Consider the following 22,014-nt stretch of genomic DNA (forward strand, 5'->3'; position numbering starts at 1 on the left):
ATATTTCAGCCTGTTTGAACTTAAAAGTAGTTATTTGTTTACTAAAGATGATTTCATGTAGTTGGGTTAAAATATCATAGCAAATATGCACAGCTATGCTTCAAGAAAGGCACCCATGATGTTGGGAATGGAGCCTGGGGGCCTCACCGACTTACACCGCTAGCCTACTTTATTATATAGTCTTATGTTAAGTATATTTTATAAAAGGACACAAAGCAGTCTAAAATACTGTTAATGGTTACGCTCATAGGCCATCTTCCTGGAGGTCCTACCGAGCAATAGCAAGGACATGGGCTTCAATCCCTTGATGCTACAAGCACGTGTGTCACTTACGAAGTTCACATGAGAACTATGGACTCAAATTACAAAGTAACAATCTCACGCTGACATAAATTTTTTAAAGAGGGTCATTCATAAATGTAGATAGATGTTTATCTAGGACAGTGGTGCTCAACCTTCCTAATGCTGCAACCCTTTAATAAAGTTCCTCATGGTATGGTGACCCTAAATCATAACATTTTTGTTGCTACTTCATAACTGTAGTTTTGCTACTGTTACAAACAGTAATGCAAACGTCTGTGTTTTCTGTCTTAGGTGACTCACATGAAAGGGTCATTTGGCTCCCAAAGGGGTCGCAACCCTAGAACTGCTGATCTAGGAACAAAGGGGTAATGACTTAGGTTCAGGTTCACAGGAATGGAGTTTCTTTGGGAGCAATGACGATGCTCTAGAAATGTGATTGTCATGATGGCCATATAACTATGGATATACTAAGCCCCCTGAATAAGAACGTTAGAGAGGTGGATTGTATGGGATGTGAAGGGTGTCTCAATACAGCTGTTATTTTAAAAGGACAAAGGCATTTGGACATCCAAATCTGCTTTTTTTCCCCTGCATGCAGAACGGCTTTGGCTGGGCCATGCAGTGGTTAAGAACTCCTCCTTCTCTCCCTACCTGGGCTCCCGTCTTAGCATCTATGGCACCTGCTGCACAGAGGCTTCTCTCTCCCCAGGGATGCACCCAACAGTGTGTGAGCTGTGTGGAAGCGGGTGCTGTGTGAGTAAGAAACAGGAATAGTGATGGGCTGGGAGGCTGCTGTCCAAAGCCCCTGTCCCAAAGCCAGGAATAGCAAAGCTTTGCCAGGTTGGGAGTCACTACTTCAGGTTTTTTGAGGAGTTTTCAGCCAAATTGGCATCAAGATTCCCAAGCTGCCCGAAGAAGCCAAGTAAACAAGCCACAAGTCACTGTTGTCTGTTTCATAAGAACGGGAGCCCTCTGGGAGAGACGACAGCTGATTCAGACACTCGAGTGTATTTGAAAGAATGAAGAGCCTGGGATGTCATAAAGAAAAAGCGCCAGTTCCAGGGACTCCTATGAACCCTGGTCACCCAGCACCGCAGGCTGCTTCTCTCCTGTTGCTGCCGGGCATCATTAGTTTGTGTTACTATTAGTGCAATTGAACAAGAATGGGATGGGGTGGGGAGCATGTCATTAGTTTGTGTTACTATTAGTGCAATTGAACAAGAATGGGATGGGGTGGGGAGCGTGTCTGACTTATTTCCAAACTTCCAAAATTATTTTTTTATGATTCTCTGATCTGGGACCCTTAGGTGACAACTTCCCCCATGAGGCACCTATAAAATGGAACATTTACAGTGGAGTCAGTGCCAAGAATATGATAAAGCATGTGATATGCTAGGCCCAGGGAGCACATGGGTGCTGTGCAGCCTGAGAGTTACCGTTAGTCACTGACTATGTTAGGGAAGCCCAGAAGCCTCCGATCTTGCCACTTCACAGCTCAGATTTTTACCGATGTGTTTGCTGATGGCAAGAGTTCCAGGTGTTGGTGTTTGGATTCCTGCTCTGCTTGCTCACTCGTGGGACCTAGGACTTGTTCCCGTTCCCTTATTCCTTAGTTTATTTACCGCAACAATGGGGTCGCTCAAGTTAGAAGTCATATAGATCTGCCCTCCAGAGCTGCTGTGATCTAGTGAGCTAATCTGTGTCAGTTGATTAGAAAAGGGCCCAGTGCCTTGGAAGTGTACGTTCTCCTGCAGGAAATAAAAGGATAGGGAGACGGGTGTCTGGGGAGGGTCCTGCTGCATGGCAATAATGACTTACAATTAGGGGAGAGACTGAAAACAAGGCCTGGGAATTTCCTCCAAGCAGGAAAATGTGTCACCAGACAGGAACTATTCAGATAAATCTTCCACGATAATAGCGATCCTGTTGCACAATTTCCCATCCCCCTCCCCTCCCGTTTTGTCCGGAAACTATTTGATCTGACACAGGTGCTCTTTATCCCAGGGTGGTGAAGATGGAAACCCGGTAGAAACTCGAAATTGAATTATGTGACAAGAAGCACATCAGCTATCTGGCTTCCTAGAGGGATTCTTTTGGCTTTATTCCTAATATCTAAAGACTTCTAGGGTGTGGACCATTTATTATTTACGGAGACCAATAAAATCCAGCAATGCGATAATGTTGAGAATTAAACCTCCTGTCTTTTTCAGCTGAGCTTTTGGGGGAACCGTGATCTTGTAAAAATAGTGCTTCGCATACTGTCCTGTCTTTATGGGTACGACAACAGTAGTTGTGTTTTGAGCCTGAAAGATACAGCCTGCCTTCCACGCCTGTGATGGTCTCACTGGTTCCCTAATCTCTAGCTGAAAAGGCGAGGGATGGCCACTCTACACCAGGCTCCCACCAAGTTGTTCCACTCGGGATACGCTACCCGCCCTTGTAACACACAACAATCCATGACCCACCTACTCACCCATGTCCTGGTTCCTGCGGCCCACGGGTTGGGGTTTGGGGCTGCTGGTTACAGATGCTGTGAATGGTTTTGATGTGGCTCTGTAGACGCCCTCAGCTACCGGGATGGCTAGAGTCTGTGTCAGGGAGACAGGTTGTGTGGTTGTCCCTGTAACAGACGGGTTCTCATAGGCTTTTGTGGCCTCACCTGTAAGGAAACAGAATTGCATTGGTGCCTACAAAATAGCCTGTAGGATTGAGAAGCTTGTAGGATTTAGGACCAGAAGTCAAATAAATGTTTACTGAACACCACGGGCTTTTAGAAGAGACCTGTACTAGTTATAGTGGAAGGTGGGATCTAGAGCATTTTCAGAGCCAACAAGCAACCAAATATTAAACAACGCACTTTAGTGACACTTCAAAACCGTAGCGACAGAGGAAAGGCAGAACAAGATTAGTTGCTAAGTTACTTTGCCAGGCACCCTAAGGAGTGGTTTGTCTTGGTTCTTTCTTCTTCCTAACCTCCATTTCTCTTTCTCCCTTCTTCCCTTTCTATGGCTTTGCCCTCTCAATTGCAATTGGCCTATGGATACATGGTACTTCCAGGGCCTCCTCTATGCCTCACTCTTAGGGAACGCATTTCTGTTTAAAGTGGTTCACAACCAGTCAGCTGACTCCACTTGGCCCCAGACATCTTACCAATAACTGGGATAATGGAGCTAAGTAAATAGCAAGGATCATGGGAAGATTTTGATTGCTTCACATGTTTTCATCCTTTGATAATTTCTTATGTGTATATACTGACTTTTGGGCATTTCCACTTCCTGTTACCGTCTCCCATCACCCCAAATCCCTTTCTTCCCAACAAGGTCCCTCCAACTTGATGTTCTGTATTTGTTTCACTGAGTTTAATTTGGGTTGCATGCATGAGTATGAGTCGAGGTTATTCCTTTAAGATTTTATTTTTATTCTTAGTCATGTATTTATGTGTGTGTCTATGTGTGGGCGTATGCATTTGAGTGTGGTGTCAGTGAAGCTCACCAGAAAGTCAGATCTCTTTGAACTGGAGTTGTTCTACATGGGTGCTGGGAATTGAACCCCAGTCCTCTGCAAAAGCACAAGTGCTTTTAACCACTGAACCATCATCTCTCAAGCCCTAGTGGGAAGTCATTTCCAGGAGCATGGAGAGCTGATACAAGGTTCCAATTGCTTCTTGCAAAGCAAGTCTAAGTTTGTTAAAGTTCCAATTGCTAAGAATATCAATGAAAGTTTAGGGAAAGGAGGCTACTCCACACAAGTTGGGAACGATCTTGGGAACCTTGGGCCAGGGCTGTAGAGAGACCTAATAGCCCCCCCCCCTCGCCCAGCCCCATTACCGGCCCCTCAGCTCTAAGTCTATTGCCTTTGGCTACTGGGCACCCATTGGAGTATTAATTCTCTAACTGGGAATCTTGTGCTCTGGTGTTGCCGTTATACAAACTCTAAACTTAGTGGCTTAAAGCAACAGTGATTCCTTTGCTTATGCTTCTAGAGGCCAGGATTCCAAAACAAGGACTACAGAGTCAGATTTAAGGGATCAGTAGCACCGAGCCTCCTCAAGGAAGCCCGAGGGTTGAATGTGTTTCTCGCATCAGTCAAGTTCATCTGGATTGGTCTGTGGCTGTCTCTGAAGTTAGCATCCTTGTTTGGTTTCTCTGCCCTGTCTTCATATAACCTCCTTTCTTCAGGGTGTGACATAATTTTCCTTTGCTTTTTCTTCGTGGAGATGTATGTGGTTGTATTTTAGGCCCACACAGATAATCCATGATAATTACCCAGTGTCAAGACCCTTAACCATACTGGCAAAAAGTGCTGCTCTCCCTATAAGGTTGCGCTTGGCTTACAGATTGGGATATTTGGTATCTTTTTGAGGGGAGCTTTTCAGCCCACCATAAAACCCTGGCTCTAGTATTCACTGTGATTAGGGTTGATGCATTTAGGCACCTGGAAAAGCAGGCCAAGGGGGTAACACCTGAGGTTAAAAGATGCCTCTTCCTCTTCCCAACTTGTTCTTTGATATGGTAGAGCACTGTGCATGTCGACATCCTAGGAGAACAGTATTAGAGCTACAGGCCCTGCGGACCAACATTTGGTGGGTGTTCAGACACACTGCCCTGCACTGGCACCTGTTCCCTTACGCATCCTGACACTGTCACCTTCCGGAGTGAATCACACCACTAATTTGGAGGGTGAACCAGACAAAAACCAAATCCAGCCCCAGGGTTTGATCCAGCCATCCCATCTGCTTTTGTGGGCTGGTGGCAGATTTCTCATTTTCATTAACCCTGTTGCTTGCCAACAGTTAGCCATCTTTAAATCAGTCAGAAGACCAGGCCAGACAATCGTTAAAGAGGCATGGATGCCTTCCAGGTTTCAGCTGGCACCTGTACCATCAGGGGGCAAAGCCAAACCTGCCCAATGTATGACATTTTCTTTAAAGGACAACCATTCATAGTAAGTCCTAGAGAAGTGTTTCATTTCTCAAGAGGGATCCTCTGCCGTATGCTGTTGCTAGAAGGCTTTGGCGCCTCTTGAGGGAGGTGTGGGCCCAGGATGGCTTTGCTTCATCGGGGGGAGCACTGAGTAGAACTGCTTCTGATTTCAATGAACAGGATCAGGATCCAATGATTCATGTCGAAAGACATATATAAATAATCAGGCAGCATATATATTTTTACTCCCAAATAAATTAATTCAGCTATAATGCAGCAAATAAAGCTTTGGCTAGAACATCTTCCCATCATAGGCTTATTATAGTTTGAAAATCACAATTATCCCTTCCAGTTGGCCAGATCCTAGGCTCCAGATTACCCCAGCTATCTCTGTGAATATTCCTTTTCAAGAGAGCTAGAGATTAAACAACATGAGGGCAGTCAGTGGGTTACTTGGCAGGACCCAGCTGCTTTCAAGCACTTGATCAATTTACCCAAGAGAAAAAAAAAACAAAACTCTTGTGCTATGTGGACTGCGTTTTACTCCTTCTCTGTAGCAGCTTAGAACCATCTTTACCATGGAGGAAGAGGATACCACTCTTCCGGTCTTAACTTCTCCCAGGTCCTTACTGAATATTACACCCTGGGTTCATTTTGAACAACTGGACACAACACCCAGCCAGTTTCAGTGACAGTGCTGTCAGATGGATGGAAGTGTAGTTTCCTTCCAAAGGGTCTCACAGACGTGCCTCAGGCTCTCAGTATGTGCTGATTTAGGTATGGCCACCTTCTCCATAGCTGCAGACAAAGCCCCAGAGCAAGGGAGAGTTACCGATGCAGTCACAAGGAACTGTTCCCCGAGAGGCTGATTCACCGGATCTCAGATGGGCTATGGAGCTTTAATATAAGAACTGCAGCCCGGGCCAGATTGGGCTCCTAGCCCCACTGTGGCCAGCTTTGCTTCTGAAGCTATCCGAACCTGTCCTTTATGTGTGGGGCCTGTCATGCCTACTTGGCAGGGCTCCTGCCATAATTTGGGTGAAGTGTATAAGTCACCCATACTGTGCTTGGCACATGTAGGATCCAATAAGTGGTTGGAGCTGACATTTCATACTACCTTATGCTTCCCCTCTGCACGGGACAGCAGTGTGCCTTGGGGGCCGTGATGAGGACAGAAGTCAAGATGCCTACAGGTCTGAGTGCTGGGGGAAGATTCGGTTTTCTCACCACTAACTCATTCTGAACGTCAGGGCTGCATACCAGGGCAGGAGATCTAAGACCCACGGGTCAACCACTAGCTGTTGGTGCCTTGGAGGATTTTTTTTTATAAGCATTCCCAGTGAAGAGGAGAGTTCCGGTTTACAGGGACACGTGGAGGCAGAGGCAAGGTTAGAACTCATGTGTGGTTGAACCGAAATTCATGCTCTTTCTTTCATTCCCTCCTAAACAGGGAATGAAGTAGAAGTCTGGCCTTGGTCACCAAAGCTTACTGTCAGCAGTGACAACAGGGTGGATACAGTCGTGAGGTCAGAGGATGCCTGGGAGGTGATATCATAAAGCGTAGGGCCTCCTTCCAAGGCAGGGCTAAGTCACAGACAAGGGGAGGTGGGAGAGTGTTGTCTTGTCTCTCTTTCTCAGTAACAGATTTCCTCAGCTTTCTTCGGCCATGATACCAAGAATGTGCCTCCCCAGTTTTTTTTTTTTTTTTTTTGATGTATTTCTACAAATCAACACTTACGTGTTTTGATCCAGCCCAGAGCAAGTGGAGGTGGCAGGCTGCCCACTTTAGGGTGGCTAACTGCCTGGGAGAGGCAGCCTTTTACATTGCCAGAGAATATCTGTCCCCAGTGGGAGCCCTGCAAGACAAATCAGGTACCTTCCAGGATTCAAGTGAGATAACTGGCCACTGAAGATGGTGGCTATACTTTGGGGGGCCATCCTAGCCCAATTTACCTATTAGCTCATTCTTTTAAGAGCCTAGTAAGCATTTTATGCAGCGTGTGGAGACCTGAGCCATAGTTAATCCTGAAAAGCAGAACCTCTTTTCTGCTTTGTCCAGTTTCTGAAGGAATTTGATCACGTAGGAAGAGTAGCAATGAGGCTGCTCTTTCATGATTATCACTGCGATTACTTTTTAATTAGTAAGAACTCACTCCATGCAGGCATGTCCTTTCAAAGAGACAGAGCGAGACCCCAAGCATCCCTTTGATACTGGCACACTCGTCGTTGACCCAGGAGGTACTCAGTGGTAAGTGAGGGCACGGGTGAATGAAGAAATGCAACTCTTTGAGATGCTGTTAAGCGTGGGCAATCTGGAAATGAGGGGCAGATAATAACACCTGCTGATACACCACAGAAGCTTGAGGTGATGTGGTAATGGGCACAAGTGTCATCCGTGATGGTCCTGCTTTAATGGTGAGACTTCTGGGTACTCTACAGATTTAAATAGAAGTAGGAGGGGACATCGCATGGCCCACTTGCACTACTTCAAACCACCATGAAGGCACAAAGGCAAGTGTGTGGTGGGCGGGGACAGTTCAGTGTGGCCATGGCTGGTGTAGCTAAGGGGAGCTTTGGACAGACCTCTGCCTGGGGCTTTGAGCGCTAATGGATTCCTAAACCCCAAGGCAGTGTCTCTTACCTGAGCCTTCTTTCTGCTCTTTGCCCACAACTGTTTCCTGCTTTAGGATGATGCAATCCATCAGCCACTAAGGAACCAGTTACTATCACAGCCTTGGGGAAATTGCTAAACCCTTCTTTGGTTAGCTTTATCTGAAGCGGGGGAAGATAGGGGCGCTCTCTGCCTCAGGCTGTTGTAACCCAGGGCTCTGGCTCAGAGAGAGGACTTGGCTCTTAGCTGTGATCACCAGATGGCTGTGCGGGGACCCTTCCCGTTTTTCAGGTTATGACTGAGGGTTGAAGCCAGAAGTACCTGAATACTCCTTTCTATAACAAAATATTCGTTCCTGAGCTTCTCACACCTGTGACCATTCCAGGTTAATCTGCGTGGTCACTAGACCCAAGTCTCCCTGAGCAGTGAGGGAGGGCAAGGACCAACAAAAGGGAGGGACCGGGAGCCACGCTGTGCACTGTGCGAGGGGTCTTCAGGTGAGAGTTCCTTCCTTCCCTCCTGCTGCCTTTCCAAGCCTATAGAAGCTGCCGGTGGATGCGGCTTGTCCACGTCCTGCCAGTCTATCTGAGGCAGAATCTTCACACGCACACCCTGGACCCCCTGAAGAGTTTTGCAGAGATACTAGGGGAGTATTCTGGGAGGCTAGAAGCACACAGAGTATAAGGAGAGAGGGTCTTGGCACTTGTACTGCACACAGTCCAGGCATTACTTGGCACTGGCAACTCTCTCTACCCTTGAGATCTCTAAGGTTATCGGTGCCATTAGCACATCCCTGGCCAAAGGCCCTCAACAGCTCCAGACCGAATGAGAAGGGAAAGGAAGGTGACCTCACTTCAGAGCAACTCAGGCCCCAGGGCAGTCTACAGAGAAGCCCAGAGTTCTGAGCATAGGGGCTGCTGGTTCCTGGGATAGTATGTTTGGAATGGAGAAAAAGGGTAGGGACCGGACAAGAGCAGACTAGATAAAACAGAACCCAGTTATGCACACTTCACCTCTTTGGAAATCACCAGACTGCAGAGGTTGCAGACCCAGATGAAACAGAAACTATTAGGAGGCTCCCGCCACTCTCCTTCCCTTGTCCCCACCAGAGGAAGAGAGGACACATCTCAGGTCCAGCCCACAAGGTATCACCCCACTGTGGTGAACGGGGATGGCTGTGTTCTTGCAACTCAAATGCGTCTTGATTGCTTCAGTGATTAAAAGATCACAGAAAGTATAGGAGAGGTGGATGAAAGGCAGGCAACTCCCAATGTGTCTGCGAAGGCTCCTCAGAGCAGGAGTCTGTACCCGTGGAGAAGATCTGGCACAGTGATCGAGGGAGAAATGCTTGGAGCCAGGCTGTCTGAGAGTTTGACTCCCAACTTTGCTAATTCCTTGCTGTTGGTCAATGAAAATCTACCCAGCTTTCCCGAGCTGTGTTTCCTGCAAACTGTGCATTAAGGGCTAAGAACAGGGCATATTGGTAGCAACGCGGGCTGACTAAAAACTATCAGGGAAAGGTCTTGTCACAGTGCCTTGTGCACAGCAAATATTCAAGAAATGCTAGCTCTTAAAATTCCAGAGCCATGTCCTCCCTACATCCACCAGTAGAATGAGCCAGATCCATCCACCCGCCTTCTTTCTGGAATGCCAGATTCTGTGAGAAAGCCCCTGCCTAAGTGAGAAGTCCAAGTGCCTCCCACGCCAGCATCATGGAGGGCACAGGTCTGATTTAGTGTAGAAACCTGGGAAAGGGATTCCTTAGTTTCTGCCATTCCTGTGGAGGCTGGCTCAGGAGAGCCCCGCAGAAGTGCCCTGTGTCCTGATTCAGATCCACAGCATGTTTGCTTGCTGCTAGTGAGTGGGTCCCATCATTCTCACTCCTTCCCTTTGCGTTATAGCCAAGCAGAGGCAGCCTCTTCCCTTTTAGTTGCCAGGAAACATTTCTAGACATAAGGTCATATCATCATCTAAAGTAACAGTAATGACATCCAGGACAGTCATTCTGAATGAAAGTGACACAGAAAAGAGACACGCTCCAGTCGCGAAAATAACAAAAACCCCTCACTCCCAAACCACAGCTCTCTGGCCCCGTTGGTTTTGGTGCCAGGTTCCTGGCATTGGTGAAAGCATCTCCAGGGTCAGCGGGGCTTGACCCGGTAAGACGGTAATTCCCACACCATCTCCTAAAGCACACCATGGCACGTTCATGCACTCACGCAGCGTGGATGAAAGAACTCGTGACCACTTGCCTGCTTTGCCAGCTGGGGTTTTGGATGACAAGTATGTGAGAGTCGATGGGTAGGTTACACCCTTTTGGGGTTTACTCTCTACAAAAGAAAAGAAAGAGAAATTTATTTCCGGGGCTGGTTTCTAGATCTTTCCGCGCCGATAAATGAATTATCTCTTTCCAATTTGTCTCTCTTGAGCTCAGCAGCATCTGTCACCCGTGCTTGCACCGAGTTGTTGATTCCAAAAGGAAAGTCAAGTGGCATTTTGTTTTCCCACGGAGCATTTGTTTTATTAATAACAGAATGGAAGTCATAAAATGTCCATGACTCAGAGCTGCTTAACATTAGCAGTTTCTTATTTTGCTCTCGAAGATGTGACATGTAAGCTAACATGATTTCATCTACGGGGCTTTGGATGTTCAATTGCAACAGGAGATGGATGCAAAACATTCCACATAGTCTTCTTTCAGGTCTGGGACTGGCCCTTTGTGGATGGATGGTCGCCTCTCACTTTCACAGACCCGGGGGACCCATTGAATTCCAGGGCATCACGGACATTCGAGAGCGGCTGTATATGGGCCCTCCTTGACAACAACCATTGGTGGCCACTTAAGGAGAGACGTCAGGTACAAGGCAAGGAGAAAGAGCAGTCGTGTCTGACAAGGACACAGTAGAAACAGGAAAGGAAAGACACCGGGCCATCAGAGCTGGACCAGCAATGATCTGGTAGAGAAGTAAGCAGCCATCAAGCCTGGGACGACTGAAATGGGCCCAGAAGCCTATTTCCTGCCGAGTCATCTCATTTCCAAGAGATGCCGGACAGTGGGCCTGTTCTACAATTAAATGGAAGGTTCCAACGGAATTCACACAGTCTCCCCTCCCCCTTACAAGTTCAATTGTCTCCGCATAGCTGTTAAGGTCCCAGGACATAAGCAGTATCTCATGTAGTTATGACATGAGGAAATACCTTTGAAGATTTATTTTATTTTATTTTATTTGTGTGTGTGTGTGCGTGCACGCACATGCACATGTGAGTGTGCATGCTGAGACCTGTAAAAGCTTTTGGATCTCCTGGAACTATAGCCATGGGCATTTATGAGGCCTTCTGTGTAGGTATGGGGAACCAAATGCCAGTTCTTTGCAAGAACATTAAGGGCTCTTAACCACTGATTCATTTCTCTAGCCCCGTGCAGGAATATCTTAATGTTTAGGGTCTTGCTACCTATCATTGTCTTCAGTGGGGGTTGGGGGTGGGCACTTGCTATCATATTTATATGAAAGCGTTCGTCTCTCAATAGTAAGGGGCGGTGTCATTATGGGGATTGGAGTGAAGTAGGTCAGAACACGGCCCGGGAATGAGCCAAGCATCCTATTGACTCAGGAACTGTGAGGTCTCAGAAAGTGCCTGAGCCTAAGAAAAACTGGCTTTCTATTTATATTTTACTTTTTCATATCATTTTTATTTTTATGGTCCTGGGGATCAAACCCAGTGCCCTTCGTGTGCTTAGGTTCTACCACTGAACCATACCCCAGCCCTTATTTTTACTTTTAATTGGCTGCTATAATCTTCAAGACTCTATTTTTTTCATTGAGAAAATATAAATAATGACACAACCTCTAAAAAGTTACAGGGATGCATTGAAAAATGAAATTCGAAAGTGTTTAGAGCCGCATATGCCCACAAAGATGCAAAACTTTATTCAGACATTAGCTGTACGTTCCACGCAAAGGCAAACAATCTGGCTTACAGGTGCCTCTTACTTCATCGTATTAAAGCTGCCGGGGAGCAGAAGGGGCCATTTCCAAGCCCTCAGCCATGCCCTGGCCTGCTCTGAGCACTCCCTGGTTGAGGCTGCTTCAGACCTCCTGCTGGCATCCTGGCTATGGGCCACAATGAGTTCACACATAGAGAGGCCTAGGTAGAAAGAGGCCTCTACCCTCTAAGTCTTCTCGTGACTAAAACTGGATCGTTCTTAGTATTTCTGTTCAGAAGGCAAGAGAGCATGGGCTCAGCTGTCTGAAGTATGGATCAAAGTATCCACCGAGGGCAGTTGTTAGGGGACCTACGCTGGCCTCGCACAAGCTGGCACCATCCAGGGATTATCAGGACCCAAACCACACACCCTATCTCTCCCTGACAGCTCCCAGATACCCAAGGCAGATTAATTAAAGAAGCACAGTGACCTATGAAAATTAAAAATAAAAACCCAGAGAAAGGTCACACCTGAGCCTTCTGAAGAGGGCTCTGCCACGACCGGCCGTGAACTTGCGATTCACAGGGTGTCCTTAGCAACAGCGTGACAAGACAGTGACCTCCCTAACATCTTTTTTGAAGAGGTCTCCTAGTCACTGTGTAAGCACACACGCTTATTATCTTTGGCCACAGTCATTTTCTGTTAAGCGAGGGAGATGGAAGCTGAGATTTCTAGGGAATAAACTTGTTAAACTGATTTTATTGAGAAAACAAAAAGCCAACAACAACCACCACAAACGTCTGTAACACTCAATGCTTCTCCTTTCTAGGAATGTCGTGGATGGCAGGCTGAGTTGTTAGCCTGAATTCTCTCGCTTAGGCGGGAACTGCTTGGTGCATTCCTATGTGGAGGTTATAGTTCTCTCTTCTCAATTAGACACTGTCATTTGGTCTCTGCTCTGAGTTCTTAGTTATAACTTACTCTGTGGCTGACGGCCTTCCATGATTTGATAAAGAAACCAGGCTCATCTGTATGACTTAACAGGCTCGGGGAAACAGGGGTTGCCTGCCCATTTGGAGGAGAATCCTAAAGGATCTGTTTTTTCTTTTGTCACAATTCTGATGGATGGAGGAAATAAGGGCTGGGACCCGGGATGCCTGATGGGGATAAGAAAACCACCTTGTCTGGAAGAGCAATGGTATAATGAGGCATTTCTGTTTCCGTGGGGGAATTTCTCCTTAGGATAATCCCATCACATCCAGTCTTGCTGGAGGCCAGGCAGCTTTGAATAAGAATCTAGGTTTAAATCCCATGGAACTTCCTTAGAGAAAACAAGGAGGCCGGGTCTTGTGCAAGGAGAGGGTAAGGTGAGCATAGGATGTCATCCTCTGCTTCAAATCAGATTTGACAGGGCACCAGAATGAGCAGCTTTTACTGGCCAATCTCAGGGGATGTGAGACACAGCAATATAATGAAGGTTTGTTGGGTGTGGTGGATAATAACATATTATATTTAAAAGAGAAAGAGTGAGTCCGTAGTCTACATTAAACACAGTCATGCAGAGGGCTTAAGGGGAGCACTACTGTGGAAGGAATGACCCAACTAGGAAACATCGTAATTCTGCAGCTACAGTCTGCCCTGTTTGCACAGCATCTGAATTTGTGATTCAACTCATCTGCAATTAAAATACTTGGAAGCAATTTGCAGCTGCGCTGAGCTGCAGGTGGTTGTTTTTGCATCATCCTTTCCTAAACAATAGAGTGGACTAGCTATGTACACAGCAACCACACTGTTAGGTACTGAAGGAATCCGGAGTCGGCACAGCGACGGGAGAGAGGGACATAGGTTGTGCGCAGACCTTTGTACAGAGGGCGCTTGAGCAGCTTGCAGATTTTGGTACCCCGAGGGGATACTGGAGAACCACTGACTAATGTCTTAATTATGAAGCCAGGATGGGCAAGGAGTGTAAAAACTGCTGAGTAAACATTACTGGGGAATGAGTTCCTCAAGCTCTTGAAGTATCACCCTGCTTGCTAACTAATTACACACATTATGGCCCTGGAGAAGTATATTATACTAGGCAAGCAATCAAATTTGGCATCAGTAACAATGAAAGAAACTGACCGTATAACTCTTTGATATGGCCGTTGTACTGTGACACCATGAAGATTTGATCATATAACCTATTCTTTTCAAAATATTTGGGGGGCTGGCATGATGGCTCAATGATTAAGAGCATTTGCTTCTCTTGCAGAGGATCTGGGTTCGGTTCTTAGTACCCACATGATGGCTCATAACTACCTGTGACTCCATTTCCAGAGGTTCTGATCTTCTCTTCTGGCCTCTGTGTGCAGCAGGCACACACATATATACATGCAGGCAAAACACTTATATACATAAAACATAAATATACCGTTAGAAATGTCTATTGAAATAGAATCCAATCACACCCACACACACCCACAAAACAAAACAAAACAAAACCAAAACAAAGACAAAAAAAGCAGCTGGCCCCATTTTGGGTCCATCCTGTAGGACATACTCCTAGACAACTGGTCTAGACTTCATAGATGTCTTTATTATTCACGATGACAAGATGTGACATGGGTGGGGGAATTAAAAGAGACCGAAGAGATTTGGCAACTAAATGCTAGGTCTAATCTTTGATCATGGTACAGATCACAAAAAGGGAATAAATTATTCTGAGGACGATTTGGAGCACGTGAATAAGAACTCTTTACCAGTGGTGCATCAATGTTCGCTTGCAGATGTGGTACCACGATAGTTGCTCAGAAAGCATTTGCACTCCTAGAGACTCGTATGCAGAGCCGCACTTACACGTAAAATGTCAAGGACACTCACAACATTTTCCAGAAAAGTTATCTTAAAATGGTAGATATGCAAGTAGGCAAAGCAAAAATGTCAACAATTAAGGAATCTGGGTGAAAGAAAGACGGGCGGTCATTGTGTCACCTTTCAGTTTTCCGTTAGTTTGTTTTCAAAATAAAAGCCTGGCTCGAAGGAATAACAAAGATAGAAGAAACCGTTCGTAACGGCTTGGAGAGAGCTGGTTGCCTTTCCACTGAGAAACTACACTCCAGGAGTTTTGCGAGGGAGAGAGTCAGAATTTATTATCTGTAAGACTTCCATGATGCTAGAAAGTTGAGCTGAATGGTGAAGCAATGAATTGAACAAAAATTCAAAACAATCTAAAATAAAGCTGTGATTCGCTCTTTCTCTCCCATGCTGCCACCTCTCCATGTCCCAGAGAGCTCATGGAAGAATGTTCTAGATATGGGGTTCATTTGGCCCACCTGAGGACTAGTTTTTTTTTTCTTTAAATAACCCAACTTAATAAATGTGATTCACTTTTGTGAAGTGGGATTGGATTTGCAGACAGCTATGATGCAGCTAAGATGAGCAACTGATGCATTATTTCCAGGTTTGACTTTGCAGTGATTTATCATGTAAATATGATTTCATAATTATTTCATAATTCTTGTTTTTAGAATGAATTTTTTCTATATTTCTGAAGTGAGGTGGCTATAAGCAAAAACTAAAAAGCAGCTGAAAGCCTGCATTTCATCCTGGTGCCCCCTCGGATGCCTGTATCCTGTCTTCAGGGTGGGACCGTACCTGAGATGATGAAGGATTCTCTCCATCTGGGCAACGATAAAGACTTAACGCCGTGAGCATAGCTTCCTATGTACCCGGACTGCCCAGCAACTTTCCGAACAAGTATTTTGCCTCCTGAGTTATCCAGCACACCACTATGAAAAGAAAAAAAAAATCTTACACAGAAGAAGGTACAGAAATACTGCCTGTTACCTGCACAGCAGCCAGTCTCTGTCTTTGCCCCCACGCACGAAAGGTTCACCTTGCAGCTCAATCCCCAAGACGGTGTTTCCACCCTTGGCCTGGGCCCCTGGTCTCCAGGTCAAATGTCCTCATTCTCTTGGCTCTTACAACACAATTCTCTTGCCCCCTAGCTTTCCCAGTCTTACTCTTTGGTTGTGTATTTTCAGTCTTGTTTTTTTTCTTTTTAGACAGGGTTTTGCTAGGTAAATTTGGCTTACTCTGCAGACCAGGTTAACCTCAAACGCAGAAATTTGCCTGCCTCTGCCTCCTGAGTGCTGAGATTAAAGGTCTATGCTTATACACTTAGTCCTTCCCCTGCCCTGCTCCCTAGTTTTTAATCCTATGGAGCTTCCTTAGAGAGATCTCTGTGGAAAACAAAGCTAACAGCATCTCAAATACCCTTAAGAATTCAGCGTCCCAATGGGTGGTGGTGACACCTCTTTCTGAAGACTTTTCTGTTCTCTCAGACATTTGTCCAAGGAACCCACTCCCTCCTTCCTTCTCTCCCTCTCTCCCTCCCTCCTTCCTTTTTCTGCTTTTTTGGAGACAAGGTTTCCCTATGTGTCCCAGGTTAGCCTCAAAGTTCACTGTGTAGACCAAGCTGGCCTTAACGTTTCAACCTTCTTGTCTCACCGCACTCCCTCCCCCACCAACCCATCCTGGCTTTCTAGTGACTTTCTGTATTCTTATTGACTCTGTATTTGTAGGTCTCACTTTGTTGCTCGGGTTGGCTTTGGGCTCCTGAACTCCCGAGGACCTGCGACTATGACAGGTGCTACCACATTAAGCTTCCCCCTTGTTCTTTGAAGTAAGACTTTGCGCCCATTTCTTATTTGACTTTGACATATTCCAGAATGAGTTCAGTCACTTGAAGGAGCAGGATAAAATTATTAATGGTACCTAGTTCTTTGAGGGAAAAGGGGAGGAAGAAGGAGGAGAAAGAGGGGAGGAAGGAGGTAGAAGAAGAGGGAAAAATGAGGAGAAAGGAAGAAAGGAACGGATTTCCCAAGGCTGATAATTGTTCCTTGATTTGTAGGATTTTTACCAGGTTTTATGCCCTGATGTGTAGGGACTGGCATAGCTATCTGCGAGGCAGGAGGCCCACCTCAGGTCCTAAGCAGCACCTTTGCAATGTGGTTACCTTGCTCTGGAGTCTACCATGGCTTCTCGGGTATCTGCAAGTTATAACGTATGAATCAAAAGTACCAGGATGCTCCCATCAACACAGACCCTTCACTCCAGGGGTAAGGTTGCCATTTCCGGCCCTCCCCACTCCACAGTGACTCAACAACTTTCAACACTCCAATTCCCCATGGCCATGAAGAAAGTGATAATAGCACTTGACGTGTAAAACACTTAATGGCTCTAAAATCATCTCACACTTGTCTCACCGCCCTTCCCAGCAAACTCCAGAGTCCTGCGGCGGAGGGAACCCTGTTATTTCCTGTTCCCTAGAAGCAGGCTGCTCCAATGAATGAGTCACTCAAGGTTTTGTAACCAGCACATTGCAAGAGGGATTTGAAAGCGGGCCGGTTTCGCTGATCTCAAACTCTAAGTTTGTCCCTGTTGGTTGTGGTACTTCTTAGGGTTCAGGAGCACAGACATCTCCCCTTCTGATTCCTTGACACTTCCTGTAGCCTTGACTGCTCCACCATGGAGTCTGGCTAGCCTCTGCTTGCTGCCGCCTTCGCCATCCCATTCACGTGGCTTACATTGTGCTGCCGCCTTCTCTGGGTCCCCTCATTGCCCGTGCCCTTCCTCACGGAGAGCCCGACGCCATCTTGCTTCTGCTGCCATCTTAGACTTTTGTGCTCAAAACATACTTGGTGATTTACCGTCACCTCTAAAGATTTCTGGAATTAAGCTTGTTTCTTAAACAAGTGAAAAAAATGTAAAAGCAAATTTACAAATTATCGTTATGTGTTTAAAGATGTTTCGCTTGCATATATGCATACCACATGCCTGCCTGATGCCTACAGAAGCCAAAAGAGGGCATCGGAAACCCTGGAACTGAAGTTACAGGTGTTTGTGAGCCACACACTCATAACCCTTGTGTAGGTGCTGGGTCCTTTGGAAGAGCAACAAGTGCTCTTAACCATTGAACTCTCTCTCTCCAGCCCCTGGGAAAAATTCTTGTGGGAACCATAACATTTTATTTTTCTATGTAAGAAGACTTATCCGTGGTTTGGGACAGGGAGCTCTTACACCAGCTCTGGGGAACGAGTTGTTAAGCTTTTAGGATTTCACGACCCAGTTGACTTGACATTGAGGGTTTGAGACCAAACGTCCTAAGAGCAGGCTAGTGAGATCTGTCTGCTTTCTGACGCCTTTCTGGAGAATGGGCTGTAAAATATTTACCACCAGATCACCAGACCTCAGCTCTGCACAGACGTGTGCCTGGCTTTGATGTTCACCTCAGCTCTGCACAGTTGTGTGCTCAGCCTCGACATTCACCTCCTTCCTGACCCTGGTGCCTGAGGTCTGAGATAAACTGAGGGCCTAGAGGGAGGGTAGACCACTGAATGAAATGTTGAGTGGCCCCTGTACTGAGGATAGGCACACACTCAAAAATCTTCAGGAAGAGGCTTTGCATGGGGAAAATGGTCTCCCCATTGCTCTGTCTCAGGAAGAGCTCTCTTCACCTCTGCCCCTTTACGTACTTGGGTTAGAACCTGCTAGATGACTCAGTGGGTGAAGGTACTTGCCAGCTGTGAAGAATTCTTCTTCCCTTCCCTTCCCTTCCCTTCCCTTCCCTTCCCTTCCCTTCCCTTCCCTTCCCTTCCCTTCCCTTCCCTTCCCTTCCCTTCTTTTCCCTTCCCTTCCTTCCTTCTTTTAAAAAAATAATTTATTTAACTTTATTTTATGTGCATTGGTGTAAAGGTATCAAATCAGATCCCCTGAAACTGGAATTACAGACAGGTGTGAGCTGTCATGTGGGTGCTGGGAAGTGAACCCAGAATCTCTGGAAGAATAGCCAGTGCTCTTAACCAGTGAGCCATCTCTCCAGCCCCCTGTTCCTTCTTTCTTTCCTTCCTTCCCTCTGTTCTTCCTTCCCTTTCTCCCTTTCTCCCTTTCTCCCTTTCTCCCTTTCTCCCTTTCTCCCTTTCTCCCTTTCTCCCTTTCTCCCTTTCTCCCTTTCTCCCTTCCTTCCTTCCTTCCTTCCTTCCTTCCTTCCTTCCTTCCTCCCTCCCTCCCTCCCTCCCTCCCTCCCTCTCTCCCTCCCTCCCTTCCCTCTGGGTTCTCTCTCTCTCTTTCAAATCAAAGATAGCCCAGGAAGGACTCATGTTTCATGAGTGTGAATTAGCCTGTTGTGTCAGGGTGAAGTCGCGCTCCGCCAGTTGGATGAGATGCAGTCACAACCCAAGTCAATGACTCCATAAAACACCAGAGTCACGTGGGCCCCGGTGTGTAGCCAGCCCATTTCGGCTTCTGGTTCATCCTTTTTACAGTAGGAATTGACTTGCTGCGACACTGTCACTTAGTTTGTGTGTTCCCTTGCATGGCACTGGTGTCATTGCTAACACCAGCCTAGCCTGATGACCCAAGATAGAACCCAGAGCCCACGTAAGAAAAAGCTGCATGAGGCAGTGTGTATTTGTAGTAGGACTTCTATGGAGAGACTGGAGGCGGAGACTGAAGAGGAGCCTTCAGAGTAGCTCATGCGCCAGCTAGCCCAAATTATGAGGCATGGCAGAAACAAGAGAGACCCCGTCTCAGTAAGGTGGAAGGACAGAGCTCCCCCAAATTGTCTTCTGGGCTCCACGCACAGGACATGCCATGTGTGCCTCCCCCATGAATGAATGAATGAGTGAGTGAATGAATGAATGAATTATCAAATAAATAAATGAAGGGTCTGTTTGAGATGAGCCTGAGCCCAGATATAATGCTTCAATGTGACCAATATACCTTTGTTTTGAAAGACTAAAATAAGGCACTTGCGAGAAAACGGTTGTTCATGATACGATGTATGAATATCAAATCCTTTAATCCAAGCTAACTTGGGTTTCTGAGGCCAGGTCTGTTCTTGGCTGCCTCCTGCTCTGCCTTTGTTTTTTTTTTTTTTGTTGTTTTTTTTTTTTTTTTTTTTTTGGTTTTCCAGACAGGGTTTCTCTGTGGTTTTGGAGACCAGGCTGGTCTTGAACTCACAGAGATCCGCCTGCCTCTGCCTCCCAAGTGCTGGGATTAAAGGCGTGCGCCACCGCCGCCCGGCCTGCTCTGCCTTTGGAAGAGAGACTCTGGCAGGGGAGGAACTGAGCTTCCCCAGAGCACACTACCTGAGTGGTATGTCTCAAATCTGGCTTCCTGAAAAACAGATTCTCTCCGTTTGTAGAAAACAAAGCTAATAGCATCTGAATTCTTGTTAGTCCCTGAAGACTTCTATTCATCCTCCCAATGGGTAGTGATACCTCATCTTTTGCTACTCTCTCAGACACGGGTCCAAGGAAACCGCAATGACTTTCGGTTGCTCACAAACAAGCTGCGAGTCTTGTTCTGACTTCTTACGTCCTGCTCTGCACACTGGGCTTGCAGAGCCCTGCTCCTCCAAACATCCTTCTCGGTTTACTCCTTAGGCATGTGTCCATTCCTCTTAAAGCCTTCTCTGTCCATGACTCCTGCAGAGTATACATAGGGCCTCCCTCACTCCACACACTGGGTGGTGCTGGGCCCTGTAGTTCTTATGTAAATGTATGATCTGGAGCTCTGGGCTGGAAGTCAGGGACACAGGGACTCTGCAATTCTCTGTGCAGCTAGTTAGCAATGACATTAACTTCACTGTGCCCAAGTTCCTCTTCTGACAAATGGGTGCTAGTGGTAGTCTTGAATTGAAATGAAGCTGCGAGGAAAGAGGACCATGGAAAGGTTACACTTCATTTGGATGACATCTTTGGTGAGGCCAAATTTACTATATGGTTCTGTTTTGCTTAAAAACAAACAAAAAGCAAAACAAAAAAAGATAAGGGTAAGAGGAAGCCAGAATGTGCAAAGAAAGAAAAAAGAAGAAGAAAAAAGAAAAGAAAGAAACAAAGTGAGGTATCAGCCATTCAGGATCACAGCTGGAAAACAAACAAGCAAGCAAACAAAAACCACTTAAGGCAGGCTCAGCTTCTGTAGCAAATATCGTTGCCTACACAGATACCACACTGTCTGTGCAGGTATGGACCATAGAATACTATTGATGCTGGTGATGTGTGATGGGTGTGCAAATGTATGTAAGAATGCACACAAGCATTCTTGTCTGTGTATCAGCATAGGATGCATGAACAAATGTGTGCAGGGATGAATATTATATGAAATGTTGGGGAGCATGTACTTGTGTGTTTATGTACTTGTTGTGTAGATTCCTATATAAGCTTGTTTCCTGTGTGATCTTGATTTCTAGAGGGATGCAAACTATTTTCATTACCTTTTCTTGAATTAAGTTAGCATTGCTTTTCTGGAATATTCTACAGCTTATCTTCAATAGAGTGTTTGTAGTCCTCCTTCCACCAAAACCTTTTTCCTCCTATTGCTATGTCCAAAGGATAAGTATATCTAATACGATCTCCTGGTAATTCTTAAACTGTATCTTATGTGCAGCGTTTTGTTGTTTGTTTTGTTTGCTTATTCCAAATTTCATAGTGGACTAATATAGCTGCCATCAAAGGGGATTTTTAGGTCATTCAGCAGAACTACCAATTAGTGTTTGTGCAAATCAAGAAAAGAAAAGAAAAAAAAAGAAACCAGAAACCTGAACGATTCAGACATTATCTTGCATCCAGGCCTTGCATCCAAGGCTGTGCCAGCAGCAGTGATGAGTAGCTGGGTGAATCTGGCTTACAATCCCTTACTCCGAGGCTTAAGAATATAGCCTTAGAAGATCTACACAGGCTATATTCGTCTGGTGTCTTTTTGTGTGTTTTTCATTTTGGAGATAGGGTCTCACATAGCTCAGGCTGGCCTTGGAGTCCATGCAACAGAAAATAACCTTGTCCTCCCTGATTCTCCTGCCTTATACTTCCAAATGCTGAATTACAGGTGTGCACAGCCACATCTGGCCCTGTCTTTATCTTGAAGGTCTGCCTAACAGCAGCAGACACTTCAGAGGGGAATTGCTGTGAAGAGTGTGGACGTTAGGTTACCTGGGCAAAGTGTTGGCCATGTGCAGGCTCACTTGATTGCCAAAGATATTAAACAAACACACATTCCACTGTGTTTGGCTCCCGACATAGGGAAAAGAGGTCTATGGAGTCTGTGATGATCACTTTGCCTTTCTTCATTTAAGCTGTGACTGAGTTCAAAGCATGTCATGCCTCTTGTTATCCCTCAATCCCAAAGTGACACCTGGACAAATGGAACCACCTGTCACCCTCCTCTGTCCCCAGTCTGTCACCATAGCTCTGGTAGCTTCTCCCCCA

At 46.1% G+C, this 22,014-nt stretch overlaps 1 protein-coding gene across 1 annotated transcript in view; it reads right to left on the reverse strand.

The window, feature by feature from the left end:
• Vit (vitrin) overlaps nucleotides 1-22,014 on the reverse strand; it is a 117,830-nt gene that overhangs the window by 39,848 nt on the left and 55,968 nt on the right. The window contains exons 5-7 of the mRNA XM_057778681.1: nucleotides 15,398-15,531; nucleotides 10,089-10,166; nucleotides 2,777-2,962 (exon numbers count right to left, since the gene is read on the reverse strand). Of these exons, the coding sequence (XP_057634664.1) occupies nucleotides 2,777-2,962; nucleotides 10,089-10,166; nucleotides 15,398-15,531 (398 nt within the window). The remainder of the gene's footprint in view (nucleotides 1-2,776; nucleotides 2,963-10,088; nucleotides 10,167-15,397; nucleotides 15,532-22,014) is intronic.

Source organism: Chionomys nivalis, chromosome 1 (assembly GCF_950005125.1).
Source record: "Chionomys nivalis chromosome 1, mChiNiv1.1, whole genome shotgun sequence".
In the NCBI taxonomy this organism is placed as follows: Eukaryota; Metazoa; Chordata; class Mammalia; order Rodentia; family Cricetidae; genus Chionomys; species Chionomys nivalis.